Genomic DNA, 22,276 nt, shown 5'->3' on the forward strand with positions numbered 1-22,276 from the left:
AGAACTCCAAGATTTGCCTGTCTCTGCCTACTGAGTCCTGGGATTAAAGGTGTTTACCACCAATACCAGCTCAGAAATGTGTTTTTAAGGAACTACACATTTTGCATCAGTTTGGTTTCCTAGAAACTTTCTAAGGTGGTTTTATAATTATCTTTCCCTTTGACTTCACAACTATATGGGCCAGAGTAAAGGAAACTCAACAGTTAAATGCTTTCTTAAATAATAAGTATTTTTATTATTTTTAATTATATATATGTATGTGTCTAGGTAGGTGTCCATGAATGCAGGTCCATCTTGGCCAGAGGTGTCAGATTCACTGGAGCTGGAGTTACAGTCACTCATGAGCTGCCCAACATGGGAACTGAAGCTGGGTCCTCAACAAGAACAAGTTTTCCTAACCACTGATCTATCTCTCCAGCTCCCCAAAATTCTTACTTGTAGGTTCCCCAAAATTTAGAGAAGTCACTTATTTTACCTCCATAACAACTAGATGAAACATTTCTCATGTCACGAATTAAGATTAGTTGGTTGGGTATGATGGTGCATGCTTTTACTCCCAGTGCTTAAGGGGCAGAGCAGTACATCTACGCGTGTTCAAGGCCTGCCTAGACTACATATTAAGGACAGAAGAGATGGTGCAGCAGTTAAGCGCACTGGCTGCTTCCCCAGGGAGCAGGGTTCAGTTCCTAACATCCACATGCCAGCTTACAACCATCTATTTGTAACTCTAGCTCTAGCGGATCCAACCCCTCTTCTGGCCTCATGGGAACTGCACACACAGTATGCATAGAGCAAGTAGACAACTCATAAAATAATTAAAACTTACAAAATCCAAAGATTAATTGGTTAATTGTTAGTTTGATAAATACTTATTTTCATTTTCTAATTCCTAATTTAATTATTTTTTGACAGGGGGTCTCACTACATAGGATAGGCTAGTCTGGAACTCATGAGGGTCAGGTGGGCCTCACACTTAGAGAAATGTACCTGCTTCAGTCTCCCAAGTGCTGGGATTAAAGGTCTATCTCACCACACTCAGCACTGCAATTTTAGTGAAATTAAAGCTTTTGAATAGCTGCCTGTGCTTTGTTTCTCAACAGACTTAGAAGCTGAGTGTGGAGGCTCACACCTTTTATCCTATCACTTGGGAGGCTGAATCCAGGGGAAAACCTGCCTTGTGTGTGATAGCCTTCAACTACATAGTGAGTTCCAGGGCAGCTGGGCTACACTGAGAGAGTCTGTCTCAAACTCAAACTAATAAACAAATGTGAGACTTAAAAGTCTATTTAACATAAGAAAAGAAAAAAAAAAAAAAAACAAAGGAAGAAAGAAATAGAAGATTAGCATTAAGAACCTCTCTCCACAAATGGAGACTGGAAATCAAGTATATATGTGGCTGTTACCTTTCCCATGAAGGAGCCGATAGGTAGCCTGGAGTTCTGAGACTTCTTGAGGGGAAGGCTTTTTGCCTGTGGCTGCTATCCAAAGTCTTCCTCTGTGAGGAGTATACCAGGATCTGCCCTCCACCCTTAAACAAATACAAATTCAATGGGAAAGAGCTAAATTCTAGTTTCCTTGAAGATCTCATAATATACAGCAAATATTCCAACTGGATCAAGAGACCTAAAGAAGACACCTCAGCGACCTTCCCTTAGTTGACCTGAACCCTGTCCTCTCCTGTTCTCACCATCACCAGTCACTTCTCTCAATTCCTACTGGCCACCTGATCTCAGAAACTCAGATGGGAACTGTCACGTGCCTTGGGACTTCTATAAATTACTTTTATAATTAAGTTATTACATTTATTTGTAGGGAGGGCACAAGCAGGTGATTATCTGTGAGTGTGAGGCCAGCCTAGTCTACATAGTGAGTTTCAAGCTCGGCAAGGATATCTAATGAAACACTAGATCCTATATGCATGTCTCTGTGTATATGCATATGGATATGCTACATATGTTCAGAGCCCAGAAGAAGGTGTCAGTCAACAGAGGGTTCTGGGACATCTATTATTTGTTCTGAGATGCCACCTTGGGTTATCTGTAAACACAAAAAGGATCTTAGCCACTGTCTATCTCTATAGCCTTTTCCCTTTTGTGCATATATTTATTATTTATGTAAGTGCATATGTATGAAAATCAGAGGACAGTTTTGGGGAGCTGGGTCTCTTCTTCTAACATGTGGACTCTGGGAATCAAACTCAGTTTGTCAGTCTTGGCAACAAGTTCCTTTACCTCTATCACATTTTTATAACAAGAAATAGGGCTGTGAATTTTTCAAATTCTTAGTTTTCAAATATAGGTAAATTAAGAGTGTCAGACACTGTGAGTAATCAGTATGGGGAATGAAAAAATGTATGGTTCCCTCGGACCAAATAACTTGAAGACTTTCTGAAAATATGGTCCCACAAGTGTGAAAGCACTACCCACTGATTCCTGAGGGTAATGATCATGTGACAGATGCTTCTCTTCCTGCTCTTTTCAGTGAGAAAAGATGAGTAACACAGAACCTAAAAAAGAGAGAAACAAAAGTATTCCGAGGAGAGCATGCCATTTCATCTCCTACTTTGGAAAAAGAAGAAAGCAAATGTGAAGGGAACGAGAACAGACACTGAGGGCTCAGCTGTCCTGGCAGAGAAGTCCTGTTCCTCTGTAGTAACAGCACTGCACACAAGCACCGCACACAAGCACCACACACAAGCGCCGCAATGTCTCTAAATGTGATACATTTCCTTTCCAAGTAGAGAAAGGACTGAAGCCCAAGCAGTCTAGTGCATATGCACTTTGAAAACCTGAAGTCTAGCTTTGTAATTCACAGCAGTCTAGTTTATCTTTGCCTGCCCCAGTGTCAGCATTTGTCAACTATAAAGAGCTAGCCTGGGCTACACAGCTGCTCCTTTAGAAACTAAAATCCTGGGGCTGCAGAGGTGGCTCAGCGGTTAAGAGCACTGACTGCTCTTCCACAGATCCTGAGTTCAATTCCCAGCAACCACATGGTGGCTCACAACCATCTGTAATGGGATCTGATGCCCTCTTCTGGTGTGTCTGAAGACAGCTACAGTGCATTCATATACATAAAATAAATTAAATCTTAAAAAAATAAACATAAAATATGAACTTAAAAACACAATGACTTTGGACGGGAACATGATTGCACAATGTCATTTCAAGGGGAAGTTGAGGTTAGTCTGAGCTACCTCCTCAAAGACTGGCTGGGCTAGGAATGTACTCAATGGTACAGTGCTTATCTAGCACAGACAAGCTTTTGAAAACAGTCCCTAGCACTGGAAATAAAAACAACAACAAATAAAAGCCACATCAACAGATGGTCCTGGAGAGCAGGACAATAGAGAAGACTTTTCCAGTGTAAGTAAGGCTCTGGGTTCACAAACAAAGTGTCACATTACAAAGAATATCAAAGTATGAAGGCCGCTGAACAATATATTAAAAATAAACAAAGCCAAGAGCCTTCCAAGGAAGAGAAACACTGGTACTCTAGCTTGATAAGGTCTTTCCCTTTTTCTTTCCTGCAGTACTAAGGGTCAATCCAGGGCCTTCTGGTGTTGGGCAAGCATCCTACCACTGAGCTATGCCCCAACCCTTGGTTTTAGTTTTCATTCAGAGGTGGAATCTCACTGAGTTGCACTCCTCAAATTCTTCATTCTTTTGACAGACTCCTATGCAGTTGAGATTAGACGTATGTGTCACCATACTTTCATTTTTTTAAAGTTATTCAGCCAAAAAAAAAAATACAATTTTGTTGATCTTTTAAAAAATAATTAAAACAACAGTAAAATTATTTAAAAACCAAAACTCAATTTAAAAAAACTAAAACAAAACAAACAAAACTAACCAACCACCCAAAAAAGAACCCATCACCAACTTTTAAGATTTATTTTATAGTATGTATGTGTTTTGCCTGCATTATGCATGGGCACTAACGTACCCAGCATCTTCGGAAGCCAGAAGAAGGCACGGGATCCCCTAATAACTGGGATGTGGATAGCTGCAGGCCATCATGTAGGCACTGGGAACCAAAGCTAGGTGCTCTACAAGGGCTGATCCATCTCTTTAGTCCCAGGTAAGTTTGTAAATACGTGTGTGTTTGAATTGTGTTTTCTTGTTGTGGTTGTGTGTGGTGTGTGTGTGTGTGGTGTATGTATGTGTGTGTGTGTGGTGTATGTGTGTGTGTGTGTGTGGTGTGTGTGGCATGCTTGCATAGCAAGTGCTTTTGCCAGCTGAGCCATCTTCACAGTTTTTCTTTGTTGAGATAAATTTTGCTAATGTATACTAGGATGGACTACAACTCATAATCCTCCTGCCTCTGCCTGCCAAGAGCTTTCATTATAGGTTTGCACCACTGTTCTTAGCCCTGTCTAAAATGATATGCATTGAACAATATCATAATTTATCAGTAGACTGGTACAAATGAGCACCAGTCCATAATTCTAAATCAGTGTATACCACTGCTAAGACCTTGACTTTCAGTTCTTACCTTTTAATCCCTCTGACAAGCAAAGAAGCCCAGGGCTGATGCATAGACAGGCACCAGCCACCATCAAAGCCTTCCTGGAATTCTTGGTCCTGGATTCGCAGCTGGTGCTGATGTAAACTGAGCTCTAGTCTTGGTCCTGCTGAGAGTGAAGTCTTCTGTGGGGCTGACCCAGTGTTATCTACCCACTGCATAGGAAAGAACATAACAAAACAGAAACAGTTTTGTGAACCTAGGAAAAGCAAACCAAAGTGACTAATGCTGGTAAAAAGAAATCAAGTGAGCATCTTCTTCCTGTTCTTTATTTTTTTGTAACAAGGTTTCATGTAACACAGGCTTGCCTTGAACTTGATATGTGGCAGAGAATGCCCTTGAATTCCTGATACTCTTCTTGCCACCTCCCAAGTGATGGGATTGCAGGTTTCTGTCAAGGCTCAGGAGCTTTGCTTGATTGTCTATTTGCTTATTTTCAAAACAATTTCTCTGTGTAGCCCTGATGGTCCTGGAACTCTCTCTGTAGACCACCACAACCTCAAACTCAGAGATCCTCCTCTGCCTCCCAGATGCTTGACTGCCATGTGGAGAGGAAACTGATATCTAAGGCCTACAAAACAGACAGACAGACAGACAGACAGACAGACACACACACACACACACACACACACACACACACATAAGGAGAAGTATTGAAGTATTTGGGGATCTTGTCAACTAAAGGAAACATTCACTAACCTGAGGAGGGGCCTGGTACATGTTAGGGTTTACCAGAACTCCCAAAGGCTCTTCAGAGGATCTATTCAACGTGATCAGTGACTGGTTCAAAGTTCCATTAGCAATAGCTTGTATTGTCTCATCTAGTCTGTGGAAACAAACCAAAAGGAGGCAATAATTGGTAATCATCTATGAACCTTTAGTAGTAATAAAAATTGAAATTGAAAGTTTTATTTGTAGACATAGACAACCTTTTCTGATCCCAACTCCACCTTCTTTTTCGTTGAACTAAGACCACTAAGGAAAACAGGTAGGACACATTACCCATTCATCTCTTTAACAAGATCTATAACATGCCAAGATTAGAAAATATGACTAGCAATAGACTGACCCAGATAAGAAGATTCACAGCAACTCATCTATTAAAGGAATCATAGTTTTCTGCCTAATGCAGAGTTCCCTCTCCACTCACCCATGCAATTCTGAACTCTATCTTTGCTTCAAGACACAAAGGGGTTGGTTTGCTGTTTTGTCTGTTTGTTTTGGTTTTTTTAAATTTTATGCCAAGTGTGGTGGTTCATACCTTTATTCCCAGCACCTAGACAGAGGCAGACGGATCTGTTAGTTTGAGACCAGCCTGGTCTACGTGTTGATTTCCAGGATAACCAGGACTATCAGAGAGACAAACAAACAAACAAGTAATAAATCTCCAAAATGATGCATAAGTTTGTGTGCCCATGTGTGGGTTTGTGCGTGTGAATGCCATGTGAAACCAAAGACATTGGATTCCTTGGTGTTGCAAGTGGTTGTGAACCACACAGAGTGCTGAGAGCTGAGCATGGGTCTTCTGTTTGAACAACCAGGCTCTTAGCAACTGAGACTTTTCTCTAGCTCAAGCACTCACAAGTTTTCAAGAGGCCCTTTTCCTGTCCAACACAAAAGTGCTTACTTCCTTTCTAAGGTCTTATAGTATCTACTGTGTGAATAATCACTACACACCATACCACACATACACACAGAGGGAAGGGGATACAGAGGGACAGAGAGAGACAAAGACCCTGAAACAGAGAAACAGAGGCTGTGTGTGGAATCCTCTGGATTTCCAGGCAAAATGGATTACTCTAATCCAGGTACTAGGAAGGTGAAGGCCGACAGATTCCTGTGAGTTCCGGGCCTGCCTGTTCTACACAGTGAGCTCCAGGTCAGCCAGAGTTACACAGGGAGACCTTGTTTCAAAATAAAATCAAATGACATCATACCTTTGCAGGCCAGTGACTGTGAATAATGCACCTGCCCAAAGATCCTAAGAGATCACAGTCAGGAAGGAGCAATAGCCTATAGGCTGGCCTTGAACTCAGAGATCTGCCTGCCTCTGCCTCCTAATGTTGGGATTAAGGGCTTTTGCCACTACAGCCTGGCTGAGAAGGGGATTCTTACTCCATATTCCTATAATCCTCTGCTTCCTGCTGTATTCCACAGGCCTGTTGACTTTTTTTTTTTTAAGATTTGTTTATTTGTTTTATGAGTACACCTGTAGCTCTCTTCATGCACACCAGATCACATTACAGATGGCTGTGAACCACCAAGTAGTTGCTGGGAATTAAACCCAGGTCCTCTGGAAGAGCAGTTAGTGCTCTTAACCACTGAGCCATCTCTAACAGCCCCTTTGTTGAATTCTTAACAAATATTTTTGAGTAATAACTCTAAAGCACCACATAATACAAACTGTCAAATAACAGAAAAGACTGAGCTTAATCATGCATTCAAATAAAAACATATTTATTAGAAAGCTGTTATATGAGAATAGAGAGGTGACTCAGCAGTGAAGGGGACCCAGTGCTCACCACCGTCCTTTACTCCAGTTTTGGGATCTAACACTGTCTTATGACCTCCCCTGGCACATGGCAGGAACACTGAAGACAGTGGTACCGAGAATGATGCAGATTATGACAGTCAGGCTCAAGAGATTTCAAAAGGAAAAAATTATTAGTAAGTGGTCTAGAGATGTGGTTTAGAGATGTGGCCTAGACGACATCAGACCCTATCACTAAAGAAAGCAAAACAAAACAAAAACAAACAATAAAAACTAACAAAACTCCCCAACTCCAACAAAGGAACATAACAAAACCAAAACTGGGCAAGGTCTTATAAACCTATAATGTTAACACTCAGAAAGTGAACACGGGGATCAGCATAGGTTTAAAGCCAGCCAAGGCTACACAGTAAAACCCAGCCAGGCTGGGTTACACTATGAAACCCAGTCTGACAACAGCAGGAGCTGACAGATGGCACAAAGGGGGAAGAGCACACTCTGCCTCTACACATGACCTGGCTAAGTTCCCAGCACCTAATGGAAGTGACAAATGCTAACTCCAGCTGTAGGGGATCAAGTGTCCTTCTGGCTTCTGCAGACACCAAGTATGCATGTGATGCACATACATGCATACAAAATTAAAAATAACAAATCCTTCTTAAAAGTATAAGACTTGAGAGCATCAGGAGACCTCCCCACCCTCTTTTATTCCTTTTTGGATTTATTTATTTATTTTATGTATGTGGGTACAATATAGCTGTATTCAGAGACACCAGAAGAGGGCATCAGATCCCATTACAGATGGTTGTGAGCCACCATGTTGTTGCTGGGAAGTGAACTCAGAACCTCTGGAAGAGCAGTCAGTGCTCTAACCACTGAGCCATCTCTCCAGCCCCAGAGCGATTTCTTAAAAAAAGCTAGAGAATGACATTGTTTAAATAACTTTCAAAACCAATAATTACATTATCTTTTTTTTAAGATTTATTTATTTTATGTATGTGAGTACACTGTTGCTGTCTTTAGACACACCAGAAGAGGAATTCCACTATAGATGGCTGTGAACCACCATGTGGTTGCTGGGAATTGAACTCAGGACCTCTGGAAGAGCAGTCAGTGCTCTTAACTGCTGAGCCATCTCTCCAGCCCCTAATTACATTATCTTAATACCATATTCTAAAATAAAGAAATTCATTTTTCCAATGTATTAATTTCAAAACTCAAAGAGGGGGAAAAAAAGAACAAATTGTTGAATTTTATCAAGACCAAATATTTTTTTTCTTTTTTCTTTTTTTTTTTTTTTAAGATTTATTTATATGAGTACACTGTCGTTGTCCTCAGACACACTAGAAGAGGGCATCAGATTCCATTACAGATGGTTGTGAGCCATCATGTGGTTGCTGAGAACTGAACTCAGAACTTCTGGAAGAGCAATCAGTGCTCTTAACTGCTGAGCCATCTCTCCAGCCCTCTTTTTCTTTTTTTCTTAATTTTTAAAAAATGATTTACTTATTTTTATTTCATGTTTTGCCCACATATATGTCTATATGAGGGTGTCAGATCATTTGGAGTTGATATGGGCTCTAAAGATTGAATCCAGGTCCTGTGGGAGAACAGCTAGTGCTTTTAACCACTGAACTATCTCTCCAGCTCCTATTTTGTGTTTGTGTGTGTGTTATATGTGAGAGTGTGGGCATGTGTGTGTCATAGCATACATGTAGAGGTCAGAGGATAACTTTTGGGACTCAGGTCCTCCTTTCACTGTTGGTTCTGGGATGTGGAGACTGAACTCAGGTAATTAGACACGAATGACAAGTGCTTTTCTAGCCAAGCCACTCACTAGCTCTGTCAAATCATCTCTCTAGCTCTCTTAATTTTAAACATTCCAACAAAATTTGATAACACACACACACCCCAGTTTTTATGTGTATATGTGAATTTTTCTTTTTTATGTATATGGATGGCTTGCCTGCCTGTATGACTATAGACCATGTATACTCAGTACCCTACAAGGAGGGTGTAGAATCTCTAGGACTGGGGTTTCATATGTGCAAGATGATGTCTTTATGAAGGAAGACAGGCACTAGATAAATCTACTTTTGAATTACTAGGAATTATTATTTTTCATTTTATTGGTTTTTTGTGAAACAGGGTCTTGCTATATAGCCCAGCTTGACCTGGAACTCACTATGTAGTCCAAGCTACCCTCATACTATGTATCCTGTGCCATGATTACAAGCATATGCTACCATAAAGAACTTCATTATTAGGGGTTGGAGAGATGGCTCAGAGGTTAAGAGCACTGACTGTTCTTCCAGAGGTCCTGAGTTCAAATCCCAGCACCCACATGGTGGCTCTCAACCATCTGTAATGGGATCTGATGCCCTCTTGTGGTGTGTCTGAAAATAGCTACAGTGTACTCATAAATAAAATAGATGTAAAAAAAAGAACTTCATTATTATTAAAAAAGATTACTTGTGTGCATATATATGTGGTACCTGGACTGAACCTCTGGCATCCTAGACAAATGTTTTACCACTGAGATATATTTTTAGCCCATCATCATTATTAACATTTTTTAAAACTTTGTGTCCAAGAATATGCATGAATACATGTGCCACAACATGTAAGCAGAGGTCAGAGGACAACCTGTAGACCATAGAAGTCCTTGGGATCAAACTCAAGTTATCAGGCTTAGCAGTTACCTTTACCCACTGGCCCTCCATCATTTACTTCCTTTCTATCTGTATGCATGATACGTTCATTTGTGAGGACTACATGTATGTGTGCATGTGAATGAGGTCAGATACGTGTATGAACTGTGTCTATGGAGCTGGGCACACACACCTCAGGTGTTGACCTTCCCACCCGGGCTGGGACACGTGTTCCTTGCTGTTTGCCACTGCACACATCAGGCTAACTGGCCTGAGAGTTTGGGAATTCTATCTGCCTCCTATGTGACAACAGGAGCGATGGGATGACAGACATATGGACTGCACAAAACCTTCACACAGCTGCTGAGGATGTGCAACTCCAGTTCTAAAGTTTGTGCAAGAGCTTTACACATGGGGTCATTATTGTTTTTTAAATAAAAACAGCAGATCCTTAGAGGAAAACCCCTTTTCAGTCAGAAAACTGTTCCCCGACCCCACCAGAGGCTTTCTGTTTACCTGCTGTGATACTCTGCTAGTGGATTTTCATCTTCTAGAATCTTCCGCCCTGCAAAGTCAATGGTGACTTTCTTAGAAAGTCGGGAGGCATGTCGGAGTTCTCTCAGCTCCTCCTCTCGTTTCTGCAGCATTTCTCGCTCAACTTTGGACAGCCACTGATTAGAATCACTAGCAAAGTAATCTGATTCATCATCAATGACTTGGGTCCTTCGGATACTGAGCAGGAAAAATGGAAAAAGAACACAAAGCAACTAGGTCATGTGCTGACAAATATGCACTAATTGCACTTAACTTTTGCTGTTATAGAGATTCCCATCTCAACTGTAAAAGGCAGAAAATGTTCTAAAATCAGGCTAAGCTCTTTCTCACTTGAAAGTGCCTGTCTTCTATCTACTGCAAGGTTCAGTGCCCCTAGAACTAATCTTAGCCTCAGGCAGCAGAGGATAGCACCACAGTCCTGTCCTTCCTTTCTGACAAGTCCAACCTTTCATCTGCCTTCCAGGCCTCCTCCAGACCTCTAGGTGTGGATGACAGCTTACACGTCATGTCCTACTCCTCCTACAGGTAACTGGCATCTGGCTTACTGCTGACATCAAGTCTGCATGCCTTGCAGCCTCAGTCCCGTGGCTTCATTATTAGCACTTAGGATTTTTTTTGTTTTGTTTTTGTTTTTGTTTTTTTGTTTTTCAAGACAAGTTTTCTCTGTATAACAGCTCTGGCTATCCTGAAACTCACTGTAGACCACACTAGCCTCAAACTCAAGAGAGCTACCTGCCTCTGCCTCACAAGTTCTGGGATTAAAGGAGTATACCACTATCGCACAGCTAAAGTACCATCTTAAAATTTTTTTTTTTTTTGTTGATTGTGAATTTCACATCCTGGACCCCAATCCTATTCATCTCCCTGTCCCTCCTCCATATCTGCCCTTTGCCCTTGCAACTTCCCCCCAAAATAAAACTAAGAAAAAAAAGCAAAAAACACAAAAACATTTCACCATGGAAGCTGTGGTGTGTCGTGGTATATATCACATAGTATATACCTTTTTGCCCAAACAGCTTAATGTACAAATGTTGGTTGCATTGAGTCATTAGTCTGGTTAAAGGCCTCTGGTCTCTGCTACACTGGTAACACTGAATCCTCAGCTGGGCTCCTGTGGATACCCTGTTGTTGTGCTGTGTCACAAAGAGCCTACAGTTTGCTTCAGCATGACCAGCTCCTTCATGTGCTCCAGGAGCTCATAAGGGATAGATGCTGGAGTGGGCCAACTCTAAGCTCTTGATCTGGGCCTGGCCTGGGTGCAGGAAGAGCTCTCTGGACTACTGCAGCCAGCGAGGGATGGGACAGGGCCGCTGAATGCTTTATTCATCTACTGTAACAGTTTCCCTATCCCTCTTCCTCACTCTGAGTTCAGCACACACCAGGCCAAGTTCTAAGGTCATAATGAGAAGAAAATTGAAGACTGAAAAGAAATCTGACAATCTAACCCCATCATTCTTTAGAAAATACACCTGAGGCTCACAGGAATTCTCTATATCAAAGCCATAAACCTAGAGAAGTCTGTTTCTTCAAAATTACAAACTATTGACACACAGACAACATTTAAATTATATTCATATTCAGAGTACAAAAACATTTGGTATTAAAAGATCTGGTGGGGCCTTGACACACGGATGGTTTGATGTGCACCCACCTCCACTCCACCCCAATAATAAAATATAAAAGCTCACATTTGCCCTCACAGAGAAAGTCAGTGTCTCAGCACCTCTTGCAGGTTGAATTAAAGGCCGACAGTGATGGCACGAGAGCTGGGGAGCTCTGTTTACAGAGTGAGCTCTTTGAGGTGAGGGCTCTGTTTGCCAGGCTCTTCCTAGAGCTGGAAACTCAAGTTTTAGTAAATATTTGCTAAATTCATGAATAAGTCTTTGGGGACAAGTTTCCACCTTGAGTATCTCAGCAGTTCCCTATGACAGGGTCATAGTTCACTGGGGTTTCAGAGAGTGCGTAACCGATGGCACCTGGAGGGTGCCATTAGTAGCTTAAGGAACTGTCATTCTTCACAGATATGCTTACTGGATGGACTCTAGGGCTCTGAATCAAGGAAAAGTATGCAGCTCATGTCTGCCAGGATTTTATTTTTATAAGATCTAGTGCATGGAGATCCTATTCCTTATTAAAAAAAAAATAAGCCTCTGTTAACCAAAAATTTTAAAATTTAAAAACACTTATTGCCTAGTTTTTGTAACTTTTTTCTTGAGACAGGATCTCAGTAGGTAGTCCTGGTTGTTCTGTAATTCACTATGTAGGCCAGACTGGCTGTGAACTCAGAGACCCTCATGACTCTGCCTCCCAAGTACTATGATTAGAGGTGTGTGCACTATGCCTGGCTTGCTGTCTGCCTAAATGTTCTACCATTCTGTCTTTAGCACAAGTATCTGTCTGCTTTCTATGGTTTTGTTTTGTTTCTTAACATATTTAAACTGTTTTGCAGTATAAAGTACTTTATTTAACAAAGGTCTTCTTTGATTTGAAAATACAGTCTTCAAAATATTTACCCAACACCTAGATAATGTTACTAAATACATTTGATCTGTAAGTTCTTAGTGCAGAATGTTTAAAAAAAATTAGAAGAGCCAAGTGTGGTGATCCATGCTTTTAATCCTAGCACTTGGGAGGCAGAAGCAGGTGGATCTCTGCAAATCTGATGCCAGGCTGGTTTGCAGATTAAGTTACAGCCCAGCCAAAGCCACAGAGTGAAACCTTGTCAAATAAAAACAAAAAACAAAAGCTAAGATGCAAGAAATAAACATTCAAACAAACAAAACCCCAACAACAACAAAAAACCCAAAAATCCAATACAGAGCATTCAGCTCTTCTTTGTTATAAACCTTTCATACTCCACCTTAAGAAGGCAGCAAATCTCTTGCCCTCTTGCGCCCTTGCTCTCACCCTGTGCCCCTCCTCTCCCCATTCCTTTCCCCACTCTCTCCACATGCTCATGGCCGGCCTCTACTCCTCTTCTCTCTGCCCCTACTACCTTCTTAACTCCCCTCCCCATGTCCTGAATAAACTCTATTCAGTACAAAAAAAAAAAAAAAAAAAAAAAAAAAAAAACGGCAGCAAGTGTCAAAATAATGTTTATCTTATTATTTATGTGTTTTGCCTGCATATACGTTTGTGTGTTCTATGTGAGTGTCTCATGCCTATAGAGGTAAGAGGGCATTTCTTTGGAATTGGTAAACTGGTGCTAGGAGTCAGACCTGGGTCTCTGAAAGAGCAATATGTGCTCTTAATCTTTGAGCCAGCTCTCTAGCACCCCAAATTAAAGCATTTGGCATGCTAGAAAGTTGGCTCAGTTCTAGCTCTTCAAGAGCTTTAATTGTTGTAGCTCTATGAATGAGTTTTTGCTTAGCATGTTAGTCTAACCCTACCATACCTAGTTCTGTCAAACTCTAAAAGTTTTTCTTTATGCTTGATAGCCTTCTCCAAACCAGACTTCATTCGAGATTCTTGATGAGGAAGAAGGTCCTTGGTAGAGATATCCACCTTTCCAGAATTCTCTGCCCCTGAAATTCAGTAAGAAAAGCAAATAGTATCAGCCCATAGAACAAATCTGTTTGTTGTATTGTTGTGAGGTCTGGTCATAACCTGAAGATCTGAAGCATTCATTTAAATAACACTGTTTAAGGTCAGGCTCAACCAACTTCAAGTGGTGTTTGACACCAACGGTTCCTTAAAAAAAAAAAAAAGTGTGGAGTTTCTTTATTTAAAGGATGGGCAATGGTGGGAGATGCCTTTATTCCCAGCACTCTGAAAGCAGAGACAAGTGGATCTCAGAGATCAGCATGGTCTACAGAGGGAGTCCCAGAATAGCCAAGAATACATAGAGAAACCCTGTCTCAAAAACAAACAAAAAAATTTATTTAAAAAAAAAAGTAGCTTGAGCTATATGCAATCTTATTCTAAAAAAAAAAAACCAGAGAAGGGAGACAAAAAATACATCTTTTAAAAATGGTCTTAAGTTTTCTAAAGTTTTAAAAAAATTTAGTGTGTATGAGAATGTCTCCATGTACACACACCACACCAGGTATGTGAAAGTCAAAAGACAACAGCCTACAGATCCCAGGAACTGAGCTCAGGTCAACACTTGCTTAGCAGGAAGCACATTCACCTTCTGAACCAACTTGCCAGTCTTAAACTTTTATTTTAAGATAGTCTCAGCACACGGTTCACTATTTATTGAAGGTTGGTTTCAGACATGCCATGCTCCTTCCACTGACTCTAAAGTGCTGTTGGTATATGCTAAACAGCCCCACTATGCCTGGTTCAACTTGTTTTTCCTTTTTACATTTTATTTGTCTAGTGTGATGTGGTGTGTAAGTGTGTGTGTGCGTGTGTGCGCGCACGTATGTCATGAAACATGTGATGGCAGAGAACAACTTATGGGAATCAGTTTTCTCAGCAGAGGGCCCTTTTACATGCTGAGCCATCTCACCAGCCCAATTTTATTTTTATTTTTAAGTAGATAAGAGTCTTTCTGTGTTATCCAGAAAAGCTCCAAACTCCCAGACTGAAATAATTCTTTTGCCTAAAACTCTCCAACAAAGTACTTCAGGTATGTGCCACTTTAACAAAAAAGTCCTTATCCTGGCCTAAAGTGTGAGTTCTGGGATAACCAGGGCTACATAGAGAAACCCTATCTCAAAAAAGCCAAAAAAAAAAAAAAAAAAAAAAAAACTATTGTTTCATCATTTTGGGGGGAGCTGGAAAGATGGCTCAATGATTAACAGCGCTGAATGTTCTTCAAGACTTCCCAAGGTCCAATCCCAGCAGCCCATAGCTGTCTGTAATCCAGTTTCAGAGGGTTCAGCCTCATACAAACATGTATGCAAACAAACACCAAAATACATAAAACAAATAAGCCATTAAAAAAAAAACAAGACAGAGAACTTGCATCAGTGTAATTCTATTAATTACTTGCATCATAGCAATTAATTAGAAGTAATGTAATTAATAGTATTTAATAAAATTATACTATTATAATAGTATGTAGTTTTTAAAGTAAGTTTTTTAAATGCTTGTTGAGGTGCCAGAGACATGGCTTAGCATTTGTGAGGGCTCAGGTTCAATCATCCGGAACCAAAAAACAAACAAACAAACAAAATTAACAACAAAAGCCCCTAGCATCTTAACCAGATAATGATGTGCACCTTTAATCCTGGTACTTGGAAGGCAGAGGTAGGTTCATGACCAGCCTGGTCTGATGAGTGAGTTCCAGGTTCGCCAGGGGTACACAAGAAGGCCCAGTCTCAAAGAATAAAGAAAGAAAGCAAGAAAGAAACACAGGGTTTACCTGACATGAGCTTCTTCAGCAGTTTCTGGCTTTTGTTTGAGTCACGCTGTAAAATGTCCTGTTCTTCATTGGTACACACCTACAATGTAAAAGAAAGATCTGTCGTACAGAGGTCGAATGGCACTGCTTGCTTGGCATGCTATAAAATGCAGCCTCAACACAAAGATCTGAGTTCAAAGCTAACCTGGTCTACAAAGTAAATTGAGGAGAGACAGGGCTCTGCTACAAGGAGAAGCTTTATCTTGAAAAAAAAAAAAAAAAAAAAAAAAAGAACCAATCCGACAGCCGAAAGGCAAATAAATATGATAGTACACACCTGCAATCTCGAGACAGGGGAACTGCCACAAACTTGAGGCTAGTCTAGTTTATACAGGAAGTACAAAGACTGTTACTAATGTGCCTGGGCTATACTTGAGACTAGCCTAGTTACATAGTGAGAATGAGCTCTAAAAGCTCACTTTTCAATTTGTCTTTACAACCTGCCTCAGTTCTGAAAAAGAAAAAAGCTCACTTTTCCACCTCAGTCTCTAGAGTACTAGGATTTCATTCAACAATGTAGGGAAGTAGTTTCCTAAGAGAAATTACAGAGGATTTGAATGGCTGTGGTTATTAACTCAAAGCACAGTGTCTTAAGTAGCGCTTCTACTGCTGTGTTGACTGAAAACCATTTGATAAGAGGAAAGGGTGTATAAATACCCTTATTTATTTTTACTGTCTGTATGTTTTGCCTATATGTAAGTCTGTTCACCATGTATATACCTGGTCTTGTTGAGGTCAGGAGAAAACATCATCATCAGATCTGCTGGAGCTGGAGTTACAGGCAGCTATAAGCCACTATGTGGCACTGAAAACTGACCCAGGTCATCTGCAAAAGCAGCCAGGGCTTGTAACCACTGAGCCATCTCTCTAGCCCCCAAAAGGATTTATCTCTTCTTGTATTTCCAGGTCATAGTTCATCACTGAGAGAAGTCACAGCAGGAACCTGAGGCTGAAACTCATAAAGTGATGTCAGGAATGCTGCTTACTGGCTTCTCCTTCTGCCTTTTTATGTTTTGCTTTTTGTTTTAAAGACAAGGTCTCATTTTATAGCTCTGGCTGACCTGGAACTTATTATATAAACCAGGATGGTCTCAAACTCACAGATTCTCTTGCCTCTGCCTCCCAAGTGCTGGAATTACAGGCACGCATTATTATACCTAGGTCTTGGCCTGTTTTCTTATATATTCCAGGACTACCTTCCCATAGGGGGGACTATACACAATTGCAAGGCCTATCCATGTTATCACTAATTAAGAAAATGTTTCACAGGATTACCTAGAGGCCAATCTTAGAGAAGGATTTTCTCAACTGGGGTTTCCTCTTCTTAGATAACTCAAGTTGACAAACACCACCACCAACACCACAAATAAAAACCAAACCAAACCAAAAAAATGAACCCAACCCAACCAGAATACATAGTAAAATCAAAACATGAAAGAAGAACTTTACCAAAGAGCCACAGAACAAGCAGGGTCCTGAACCCTCCTGCTCACAGACGATCCGCCCACAGACCAGACAGTTATTGATGAGTTTGTGCTTCTGGCCTAAGCAATCACACGGGTGACGACCAGGAAGCAGGACTGCAAGTTTGTCCTGTCCCTCTCTTGTATATAAATTGACATATCTTGTCTTCTTCTTTATGGAGTTGTTGCTTTCTTGTGCCTAAAAGAACAAAGACATCACAGGAACACTGATCAATGACAAAGAAAAGAATCAAGGAGAAAAACCATCATTTCTGCTGAGTAACTATTTACACCTTGTTCAAGAATTACCAGAAAAGGGTTTCTTAGAATCAGGGGTCCTGATGAAAGCAAGGTAATTAAACCTAGCAATTGCTTTGTTAGTAGTTCTTAATCACCAAATTAAGAAAAAAAAAAAAGCAAGGTAAATGTAGCAATCAGCTTGATATGTATATTTTTAAAAGAAATTTTTACACGTGTAAAAACATGCATGACTGTGTGCACACTGTGGTGTGCTTATAGAGGTCAGAGGACAACTTGCAGTAATTAGTTCTCTCTTTCTACCATGAGGATTCAGAGAACAGAGCTCAAGTCTTGGTGGCAAGCACTTTTATCCAGAGCCACTTGCTGTCCCTTGAGATATTTAATAGTGCACATGCAGATGTTTTATTATTCAAATGTAGTGGGTTGGTGTAGGCGTAATGTTTTTGTAGACTGTGTAAATTTCACCCTGTGTTATTCAAATGCTGATTTCTCTGCCCTCACATCTTGTCTTGTTTCAGTCTGGACATGGCATTGTAATGTGTAGACCAGGAATCTCTTGTCTTGGGTTTGTTTAAACAGTTCTTACCATTTATTCTCTGACTTGTCAATAAATACTGATCACCCAATGGCTGGGTAGAACAGAAAATCGGGCGGGACTCCTGCCAGCCAGAAGAAGGAGAGAGAAAGAGAAGAAGAGAGGGAGAGAGGGAGATTCAGATGAGCAAGGAGGATGGAGAAATTGGATCCAGGAGGAAGGGATTGGGAGGGAGATCATGGAAGCACACCTGAAGCCCCAAGAGCCAGATCAATAATAATATTCAAGTATCATGGGATGGGGCTGGAGGGAGCCAGATTAGCATAGGAGGTTAAGGTAGATGATTTAACTGCTCAGCTATTGAGGTGCACTTTTAAATAATTCTTGGATTTTCTGTGTGATTATTGGGGAATAGTATAAGATAAGGAAATACAGCTGCCAGGTTAATACAGTATTACATTTTTATTAAAAATAATTCATTTACAAATTGGGTTATTTTTTGCTTTTCTTTTTAGTAACATCTGGCCTAAAACTATTAAGTTCAAAGTAGAAGGTGATACTGATCTTCCTGTCTATACTTCCTGAGTGCTGGGATGACAGGCATATACCACCTAGTAAGCAGTGCAGGGAGAGCACACAGGGGTCCATGCATGCCAGGCAAGCACCCTGGCCCTATTTTTTCTTTTTGTGATGTTGGCTTTTATTGAACCAGTACATTATGAACACTAGGCATATGCTCTGCTACTGAGCTATATTCTCAACCTTTGATATCTTGAACCACAGCTAAAGAATGGCTTTAGGAGCTAGTTAGATGATTCATTAGATAAAGATGCTTGCCAAGCCTAAATGACCTGCATTTAATACCCAGGACCACATCATAAAAGAGAGAACCAACTCCCACCAATTGTATGAATGTGCATGAATGTGCAAACAGAATAAATAAATAAGACAAAGAATTAAATACCTATAAAAGTAGATAACATTCATAGACCTCAAAACAAAGGCAATCAATAAGATAAAAAAATCATTAAGAAATTTATTCATTCAGAAATGAGTAAGAAAGAAGCCAGAATAAAGCTGGTTGGACAGCATAAGGTTAGCATGCATGTAGCCATACATTCAGTCCCTATTATTGGGGTGGAGGGGGGAGATAAGAAAAAAGATAACATTATAAAAAATGATTATAAAATTAAATAGGAATGTAATATCAACAGATATGCAAATGACCAACGGAAGCATGAAAAAAGTGCAAAACCTTTACCCATTAAAACAATACAACTCACACACACACACACACAAAAGATAAAATAAAACAATACAACACAATCCTTGAGTGACGTTCAGGGGTAAAGAACTTCTCTAGCATAGAGGAGGTTATGAATATGGGGATCAAAATAAAGAATACATAAACTAAACATTTCTATAGTTCTTGATGCTGCCAATATTATTTATTGACAGTTGACAGGACACTGACAATCTGATAGGGGGCTGGAAAGATGGCTTAGAGGTTAGGAGCACTGGCTGCTCTTTCAAAGGTCCTGAGTTCAGTTCCCAGCAACCACAACCATCTGCAGTGAGATCTGGTGCCCTCTTCTGGTGTGCAGAACATGCAGGCAGAACACTGTACACATGATAAAATAAAGAAATCTTAATGAAGACAATCTGATAGGAAATATCTCATTGAATCAATGTGTATTTATCTGATTGGTATAAACACCTTGATTTGTTCATGCTTTGGGGCAGGGGCACGATGTGAGACTTTTGGTGTTAAAATCTGAAAAGTCACAAGCAAACCAGGAGGAGCACAGCCATCCTAGTTCCTAGTGAGACTGAACACACATGTATATACTTACTGGCCAGATGGTCTTTGTCACCTGCGGTGATCCTTGTTTTTGCTTCAGTTCTTACTTTTCAGTTTCTAAGACAAAGCCTCATGCTGGGGCTCTCACTGGCCTAGATTCATCATTAAGACCAGGCTGTTGAATTTAAGGCCTTCCCTCTGCTTCAGACTGCTGAGTGCTAGGGTTACAGGCTGAGGCCACCATGTCCACCTCACCCATGTTTTTTCATGTTATCACACTCAAAACTGTCTTATCCCATCTTAGATTAGTTAATTTTCTTTGTTAGAGAAAGTTAGCTTGTCAGGTTGTGCGAACTATAAATTGTTTCAGCTACCCAGGTTGCAGTGACTATGGTCTGAACTCTTAGAAGGCCGAGGCAGCAAGATTTTGAGTTCAAACAGCTTGGGATACTAGGCCAGCCTGGTTAACAAGAAGTTTTGAAGGCTGAATATGGGTAATAATGGTAGAAAGAAAAAGTTTCAAAACAAGAATACTATTCACCTATCTTTTCATTGATTTTTTTCTCAGATAGAGACTCACTATACATTCCAAGGTGGCCTAGAATTCACTATGTAGCCCAGGTTGGCCTGGATCTTCCTGCCTAGGTCTCTCAGCTCCTGGCAGTTTTGTTTTTGTTATTTGTTTCAGTGTCTGTTTTGGTGTAGAGCACAGTACAAACAACCCACACATACAAACTATGCAGTCAAGTTTCCCCCATTAGCAGAACACACAGGAGTCAGCACATCCAGAATGCTGTGGATAAGCCTGTCTTGGGAAAACTGCCTTCCATATCATGGTGTCTTTCCTGCCAGGTAGGTATGCCTGACAGTTTTGATAACAATAATGTATAATCATTTAGTTTTCACTGCCTTCTCAAATGCTGAGGTTGAAAGCAGGGTTCTTCATTAACGATTATCCATCCAGAGCGAGGAATGTAGCTCAGGGGCGGAGTGCTTGTCTCATACACACACACAAGATCCTAAGTCTGATGCTCAGTATGAAATAAGTCTTGTAGAGAGTGGTGACACACACTTGGAATCTCAGACCTTGGAAGATAAAGGTTGAAAAACCACACACAGAGAGTAATATGTTAGCACTGTTAACTTCTGTCCCTAAAATTCATCAGTCTGTTAAATCTGACAGTGGACCTATTTCTGCACTTTGTCTCTTTATATTTAAAACACAACAGTCATCTCCTCTTGTCCACACAGCCAGGAAAAGTTTAATTTTGTAAGCACTTACCTTGGCCAAATCTAAAGGTGTTTTGACCTCCACAGTCATGTCAGGTTCAGGAAATACAGGAACTTCCTGTTTATTTCTTCCTTTCCTCCTACCCCGCTTTAGCTGGTCCACTGATCTCTGTCCATCTAACATTTCTTTAAAGAATAAAACAAAACACACAGCTACAGAAAGAGACTAACAAGATTTATTAGTTTCTGTAGCTAAAGCTTGAAGCTAATTTTTATATGTATGTGAATGGTCTGTATGCATGTATGTACACCTCCATGCTAAAAGAGAGCATCAGATCCCATTACAGATGGTTGTGAGCCACTATGTGGTTGCTGGGAATTGAACTCAGGACCTTTGGAAGTGCAGCAGGAGAGCCATCTCTCCAGAATGTATACCTCTCCAGTTCTTAATATTTACAGTCAAGACAAGAAGTCAGGCAGAACTACTCTCAATTAAAAATTAAACTACCATTTTCATGACTGTGGTCAATGATGAATAATTTCAAACAAGGTTGGTGATGGAAAGTGCTTGCCTACCCTGCAAGCAGCCCTGGCCTGAATCCCCAGGACTGCAGGAAAAACCCAAAGTGCAACTGAGTGTGGGTTAATAATGTAAATTCAAAAAGTCTGATTTTTTTTACACTGTGTAATAAAAGCATATTATTTGGTTGGTGTTCATCTCTTGTACTATATAAATAGATACCTCTAAATATCATTAATACTATAATCAGTCAATACTTCCTTTCAGATATACATAACTTTGAAAGTATTTATAAAAATAGGGCTGGAACCAGGCATGGTAGCACATAACTTTAATTAGCACTTAGAGGAAGAGACAGACAGATCTCTGAGTTCAAGGCCAACCTGTTTGACAAAGTGAGTTCCAGAACAGCCAGGGCTACATGGAGAAAGAAAAACACAAGCAAAACAAAACAAAAAAGATGTCTCAGCAGTTACAGCACTGCCTAGGGAGGGCTCGATTCCCGGGACACACACGTATGGCAGCTCATACCATCTGAAACCCCAGTTCTAGGGAACCCAATTCCCTCCTCTGGTCTACAAGGGCTCCAGACATGCACATGGCAGAGACAAACATGCAGGCATAATACCCACACACATTAAATAAATAATCATTTAAATGCTTATAAAAATATATTCATAAAAATGCTTTTTTTTTTTTTTTTGTGGTGTGGAGGATGCAACCTAGGTTCTCACACATGCTAAGCAAGTATCTTACCACTGAGGTAGGGTTCAGCCCTTAAAGATATTTCTTTAATCCATTTGTAACTTTTTGAAATTATTCTAAAACCACAATTGTGCCTGAAAAATGATTCTTTTGTGGATTTTCTGTAAATTTTAAAGAGGTGGCTGGTACTCAG

At 40.4% G+C, this 22,276-nt stretch overlaps 1 protein-coding gene across 1 annotated transcript in view; it reads right to left on the reverse strand.

Annotated features, from left to right (window-relative positions):
• Positions 1–22,276, reverse strand: part of TRIP4 (thyroid hormone receptor interactor 4) — a 47,577-nt gene that overhangs the window by 22,176 nt on the left and 3,125 nt on the right. The window contains exons 3-10 of the mRNA XM_080934302.1: positions 20,911–21,044; positions 17,018–17,230; positions 15,530–15,608; positions 13,613–13,742; positions 10,180–10,395; positions 5,221–5,347; positions 4,492–4,676; positions 1,404–1,528 (exon numbers count right to left, since the gene is read on the reverse strand). Of these exons, the coding sequence (XP_080790428.1) occupies positions 1,404–1,528; positions 4,492–4,676; positions 5,221–5,347; positions 10,180–10,395; positions 13,613–13,742; positions 15,530–15,608; positions 17,018–17,230; positions 20,911–21,044 (1,209 nt within the window). The remainder of the gene's footprint in view (positions 1–1,403; positions 1,529–4,491; positions 4,677–5,220; positions 5,348–10,179; positions 10,396–13,612; positions 13,743–15,529; positions 15,609–17,017; positions 17,231–20,910; positions 21,045–22,276) is intronic.

The sequence above is a fragment of the Micromys minutus genome (genome assembly GCF_963924665.1).
Source record: "Micromys minutus genome assembly, chromosome: 21".
NCBI lineage: Eukaryota > Metazoa > Chordata > Mammalia > Rodentia > Muridae > Micromys > Micromys minutus.